We start from the raw sequence: 7,234 nt of genomic DNA on the forward strand, positions 1-7,234 counted from the left end.
AATATGGACGAATGTGGTATAATCGTTTCAGTGAACACTTAACAAAAGAAGGATACACGAATGATCTTATATGTCCTTGTGTTTTCATAAAGAAAACAACATCCGGATTTGTGATAATCGCGGTGTACGTTGATGATCTTAATATTATTGGAACTCAAAACGAAATCCAAAAGGCATCAAACTATCTGAAAGGAGAATTTGAGATGAAAGATCTCGGGCAGACAAAATATTGTCTAGGATTACAAATTGAGCATTCTCGAAAGGGTATATTTGTACACCAGTCTACATATACCAAACGAGTATTAAAACGCTCTAACATGGATAAAACAACTCCTCTTAGCACCCCGATGGTCGTTAGATCACTTAATGTCGAAAATGATCCGTTTCGACCATCTGAGGAAAATGAAGAAATACTTGATCCTGAAACTCCAAACTTAAGTGCAATTGGAGCTCTTATGTATCTTGCAAATTGTACTCGACCTGACATATCCTTTGCTGTTAATCTTTTAGCGAGATTCAGTTCGTCTCCTACACGAAGACATTGGAATGAAATTAAACATGTCTTTCGTTACCTTCAAGGAACAACTGATTTAGGCTTGTTTTATCCTAAAAGTTCAAAAGGTCAAATGATTGGTTTTGCAGATGCAGGTTATTTGTCAGATCCACACAAAGCTCGATCCCAGACAGGATATGTTTTTACAATTGGAGGCACCGCCATATCTTGGCGTTCTCAGAAGCAGACACTTGTTGCTACTTCTTCAAATCACGCTGAGATCATTGCACTCCATGAAGCAAGTAGAGAATGTGTATGGCTAAGATCAATAAGCCGACACATCTGTTCAAGCAGTGGGATTGGCGAAAATACGGAGCCAACTATTCTATATGAAGATAATGCAGCATGTGTTGCTCAAACAAAGGAAGGATATATCAAAAGCGATAGAACCAAACATATACCTCCGAAGTTCTTCTCATACACTCAAGAGCTCGAGAAGAATAAAGAGATCGAAGTAAGATATGTTCGATCATGCGACAATGCAGCCGACCTCTTCACAAAATCACTACCTACCTCGGTATTTAGAAAACATGTCCATAACATTGGAATGCGCCATCAGAAGGATCTATGATTGCTCATTCGAGGGGGAGCTTACGTAGTTGTACTCTTTTTACCTTACTATGGTTTTTCCCATTGGGTTTTCCATGACTAGGTTTTTAACGAGGCACTACGTAATACAAGATGGATGATCAAGGGGGAGTGTTATAAGATAAACATTGAAATGATCATCCACTCCTTTACCAACTCAAGCACTATAATCATCTACTCATCAAGCACTATGATCACCCACTCATTTACCAAATAAAGCACCATCTTTGTTATTTTATGTATTGTTGTTCACTATAAATACTATCACTCATCTCACTCTTTTGTATAACAAAATAAGAAGAAGAGTTTATAATCAAAGAATCATTACATCTCATCTCTCTTCTCCCTCTTTATAATAAATATTCTCTCTTGCATATTTATTGTATATCTACTTTCTGTGGGGAGAAATTTTTTCCTTTATTTAAATTTCTCGACACTATAAAATCATAAGTTATTTTACAACAAGTTACAACTTTTTAAAAGATTTTCAATTAATATATATGGGATATGGGATGTGTGCATTATCTATAGAGGTTGGTACGATGGGAGAAGACAATTTCTTCTTATTTTTAGTTTAGTCTTTCTCATTTCCCATTCTAGTCCTAAATTATTTGAACACTAGTTTGGTTTGATCGGACCAAAGCTTACCTGGTCTAGTTGGTTGTGGTTATGTCATTTCCACTTGGGCTCCAGTCTTCTTTATCGGACCTGACTTTTTTCTTCTGGGATCAAATCATAGTAGTGACATTTAGCCCTAAACTTATTGGAAGTAGCATAAGCTCTATGGTTTCAAGTTATTGGAAACCTAAGTTCTTTTCGTTGGTGTTTGATCTCAAGATCTGACATCAATATTGATTATGCTCTTCCTTGAAGTGGGTTATGCCCTTGCCTTGGCGTGGAAAAGTAACGTGTCCTACATTGATAATAAAGATACAAGAGTGAGGAGACATGAAGCCTTATGTTTCAGATTACCTAGGAAAACTATTATCAGATTAAAGTAATCAATAGCTTTGGAAACGAGAGAGATAGCGAAGAGTGATTTAGAATACTTGCCACTCGGTGTATCCAGGATCGACCGTGAAACCATATATGTCAACAATATCGCACATGGATAATTCATCCCGGTTCCTTTGGCACCTCTGCGCAGGACAATTCCTTGGAAAAGAAAGATAAACAGGGTTTGGTATAGTCTGTTACAAGATAAATAGAAAATTGTGTAAGAAAATCATGTACTCATGTAAAAGAGGCTGCAAGTGTTCAGAACACAGTGTCTTAAATTATGTTTTAAAGGAGGAACTATACCTTTATCATTTCGTCGAAGTCTCGGTGGGTCACACTTTTGATTATAAGCACCTCATTGTCTGCAGTAAATGACCGCTACAGAATGTTACATCACAAGGGCAAAACTACAATGAGTGCTCGAAGAAAAAGGAATCACAAGATGCAGATAATATCTCTGCCTAATATGAATACTGGCCAGACCCAGTGAGAATCTTAACCATGTTACGAGCTGCACCACGAACAACTAGTCGGAAATCCCTTTTCACTCCTACGTACTTGGCATACTTGTGCAATAAAATAACGTCAATATAAGCAATGCCAGCAACCAAAAATCACAATTCAAGGGAACGTGGAAACGACACTAGTAAAACTCAGTGAAATCAGACATATCACCTTATTGACAGGAGCTTCATTATCTCGGAACACAGCATCGTGACTGTCAATCTCTTCTCCGAACTCTGTTTTTAACAAATCTCCAGAGTTTCCAACGACAGTGCATTTATGAAACTGTCGTGGGTGGAAAGGAGGCTTTGCTGGAAGGATCACATTAAGATGTTCCTCACACAATGTACGATTAAGAAGTGTAATCGTACATTACAATAGATTAGCTATGAACGAGCATAAGATACCGAAAGCGTGTAATCGATCTAAAATCCAAATGACGAAGAATCCGTAACGAAACTTGAGACTAAAGATATAAGTGATAATGAGCTAACTAATCAATCAAAGATATAAGTGAAACTCTGACAAGATCTTAATATCTTCCGGATGCTTGCGATTGCTATTTATCATCTGCGCTGCGTGATGAAGAATTCGAAAACAAAAAAGAGAGGAAGGTGTTGTTATCGATGGAGAGAAGGACGATGACCTGTTGCCAAGAAGGAAGATTGGATGGTGAAGAGGAGGACGGAGAAATCTGCGACGGCGCATAGAAGTTGAAGAACCGTCAGTTCACGGCCACCTTGGTGAGATCTCATTCTCCTTCTTCAACCATCAATGCCGTCGTAAGATCTGATGCAGGGACGGACCAAAAGCGCTAACCGAATCCTTCTCACGTGACCATAAAAATAATAGGAGACGGTTGGTTCTCTTTCAAATAATAGCAAAACGAGTCTTATTCAATCACAAATTTAACAAATTCAATCAATCATATTCCGTTTGGATTTGATGTTGTAAATCATTCATTCTTTATAATTATACTAGGTGTTTTGCGGGCATAATCATTTAACTAATAGTTATTAATATATATTTTATTATGATTTAAACACGACAATAATTTATTCTTTATATTCTTAATCATTTTAACTTTCTTTGATTTTTATTTCGGTCTACTTCTTCTTAGTACAAATGAAAGCTATAAAACTATGAAATCATGAGAGCATAATTATATATCAAATATTACACACAATAAAATAAGAATGTGAACTTCTTTTTTGGACAACGAAGAATGTCAACTTTTGGTCTCTCTTAATCTACTTTGTATTTTTGAACCAGAAAAATGTATTAAATTACCAAAAAAACATTGAAACACACAAATCCAAGTAAAAATAAAATAAATTTATACTATTATTTACGAAGTGATTTTGTTGATTTGTCACATTCTCCGTGATTATAGCTAATTTTGCTTCTTTTTTATTTGACAGCAAACAAAATATTTACAGACTCATATTGACTCTGTAAACCAATTTGGTAACTCCGCATCCATGTGAACGACGAAAGACGGTTGTTTTCTAGCACTACGTGCTAAGCTATCCGCCCGTAGGTTCTCCAGCTGTGGTACATGAACGATGTCTGAGTTGAGAAAACTTCTTTTTAAAAGCTTAATGTCTTCCAGATAACTTTCAAATGCTGGCCATTCTTCTGGTTCCGAAACCATTTTTACCAATTGAGAACAATCCGTTGCAAACGTCACCTGAAACTGTCTTAAATTCTTCATACATTCCATTGCCCAAATTAAAGTCTCCACCTCCGAATGAAGGGGTGAGAGACATGTCCTTACATTCTTTGCCCCTAATAAACCATCGAAACCCGGTAAAGTGCTATATCAGCCTTGCCCTGAAAATAAATCTTTATCTTTCCATGATCCATCTATGAAGCACCATCGTCCTGACGTTGCTAATGTGGAAGTGGTATGTACCTGATGCCCCCTCATTGGATCATTTACTACTTGTGCCTCAGCCCATAGTGGTGACTTCAATTCTGCTAATTTGAGTGTTTCCCTCGGATCAATATCCAGATTGCTAAAAACTTTGTTATTCCGACCTTTCCATATATACCATAATATCCATGCAAATTGGTGGTCATCCATCTTTGGATTAACTCTCCAAAAAAGATGAGCCATATTAACAAAAAAAGAACTGATAGGAAAAATATTGGGATGCGATGGTATCTTAGATAATGCCCATATTTAACGTGTTGGAGGACATTCAAAAAACACATGATTTATTGATTCCTCCGGATCTCCGCATCAGGCACAACATATATCCCCTTGTATCCCTCTTGATTTTAGATTTTTCATTACCGCTATACATCCTGAAAGGAGTTGCCATAATAATTGTTTTATTTTCGGAGGGCACCGCACTTTCCAGCAGAAAGCTTTTAATGTATCCACCGTGGAGCCATAAAAAACTGGTGGTTTTTCCTTATCAGGATAGACCCTTTCAACTTGATAACCTGATTGAACCGAATATTTTTCATTGTTGGTAAAATGCCATCCATTTTTATCCTCCATCTGATTACGACTTAATGGAATACTTCCAATAATTTTTACATCATGAGGATCCACCAAAGCAATGATTGCCTGTAAATTCCATGTTCGGGATTCCTGATTAATGAGAGAATCCACTGTGAGATCCGGGTAACTGTTTTGAAGGTTTTTGTTTGCTGAATTTTGCTTATTTGTCATATTATCTATCTATACTATTATTTATGAAGTGATTTTGCTGATTTGTCACATTTTCCATGATTATAGCTAATTTTTATTTATGAAGTGATTTTGCTGATTTGTCACATTTTCCATGATTATAGCTAATTTTTATTTATGAAGTGATTTTGCTGATTTGTCACATTTTCCATGATTATAGCTAATTTTTATTTATGAAGTGATTTTGCTGATTTGTCACATTTTCCATGATTATAGCTAATTTTTATTTATGAAGTGATTTTGCTGATTTGTCACATTTTCCATGATTATAGCTAATTTTTATTTATGAAGTGATTTTGCTGATTTGTCACATTTTCCATGATTATAGCTAATTTTTATTTATGAAGTGATTTTGCTGATTTGTCACATTTTCCATGATTATAGCTAATTTTTATTTATGAAGTGATTTTGCTGATTTGTCACATTCTCCATGATTATAGCTAATTTTGCTTATTTCTCATATTATTATTAGTTTTTAGCTTAAATATTTAATTTATTAATTTAAATAATATAAATATTTTGAAATTTTTAATTAATTTATTAATTTAAATAGTATACTATTTCGAACTTTCTAATTAGAATTATAATTATTTTGACTTTCACAAGTTTCTTATTAGTTTTAGCTTAAATCATTAATTTATTCATTTAAATAATATAACTATCTCGAAATTTCTAATCGGAACCAAAATTATAATTGTTTTAACTTTCACAAGTGAAGACCAATTCTTTTTTCATGTGAGGTAAGATGTTTTAAATTTTATAGTTTCATTTTTCTCATTCATTCCAAGTTGTATCGGATTTTTCTTGTTCACATTCCAAGTTGTATCATTATAGTTTTATCCTCTAAGTATAGTGTTTTCTGGTTGTTTCAATTGCTGGTGTTATCTTCATGATATCACTTTCATTCTGATGTGAACGTTCATTTTTCAGTGGTTCAATCATGCAGATCAAACAATATTTTTTTGTCAAACAATATTATTGGTGGAGTTGTTTGCATTAACGACTATATGAACAACATCAAAGCTTAGTTCTCTCTTTAGCTTTAGATCCTTTTTTGGGTTCTTGACATCTATATTTATGTACTTTCAATATTTGTTTTCCGTTTAGTTGGAGTTTTATGTTTTTCTTTTTTTCGTTGAGTTTATAAGACTAGGAAGCAAATCAGTTTTGTTACATGCATTTTGGAATTATGAATTAGTTATTCTAAATTATTTAATGGCAGTTATTCACTTATATGTTTTATTACTGTTTAATTTATAAGAAAATTTATGCTTTGATATTAAGTTTAGAGAGTTGCTTATGTGTTATGAACATGTGTTTAATGGTTTAATCTCTAAAATGGCTAAAGTAGATATATTTTTAATAAATAATTAGATTTATCATAATAATAAAACTATCATTATCTTTTTTTGTATATTAAATGTAAACTTATGAAATATTTCGATAACTCAAATGTATATATTTATCAAGTAAACCAGTGAAATATTATCACTATCTCAATTTGTTTTTTTTTAAGTTTTCTTCTAAATTATCATCGAACCACGGAATAATATTCAATTAATAAATATACAGTGCAACAATATTATTTGATTGTATTAACTTATTTATTTTGTTATAAATTATGTCACTATGTGTAGAATGAAAATAAATTAATGATTTAAGCTAAAAATTAATAAGAAACTTGTGAAAGTTAAAATAATTATAATTCCAATTAGAAAGTTCGAAATAGTATACTATTTAAATTAATAAATTAATTAAAAATTTCAAAATATTTATATTATTTAAATTAATAAATTAAATATTTAAGCTAAAAACTAATAATAATATGACAAATAAGCAAAATTAGCTATAATCATGGAGAATGTGACAAATCAGCAAAATCACTTCAT

At 33.0% G+C, this 7,234-nt stretch overlaps 1 protein-coding gene across 1 annotated transcript; it reads right to left on the reverse strand.

The window, feature by feature from the left end:
* Positions 1 to 1,996: 1,996 nt before the first annotated feature.
* On the reverse strand, positions 1,997 to 2,992 carry LOC106294425 (CMP-N-acetylneuraminate-beta-galactosamide-alpha-2,3-sialyltransferase 1-like; the record flags this gene model as incomplete). The annotated part of the gene is given in 7 exon segments (XM_013729981.1): positions 1,997 to 2,054; positions 2,195 to 2,258; positions 2,261 to 2,306; positions 2,308 to 2,331; positions 2,444 to 2,502; positions 2,619 to 2,706; positions 2,816 to 2,992. Coding segments are annotated over 7 exon segments (516 nt in total), but the record flags the coding sequence as incomplete, so codon positions are not given.
* Between the last annotated feature and the right edge of the window lie 4,242 nt (positions 2,993 to 7,234).

Source organism: Brassica oleracea, chromosome C5, assembly GCF_000695525.1.
Source record: "Brassica oleracea var. oleracea cultivar TO1000 chromosome C5, BOL, whole genome shotgun sequence".
In the NCBI taxonomy this organism is placed as follows: Eukaryota; Viridiplantae; Streptophyta; class Magnoliopsida; order Brassicales; family Brassicaceae; genus Brassica; species Brassica oleracea.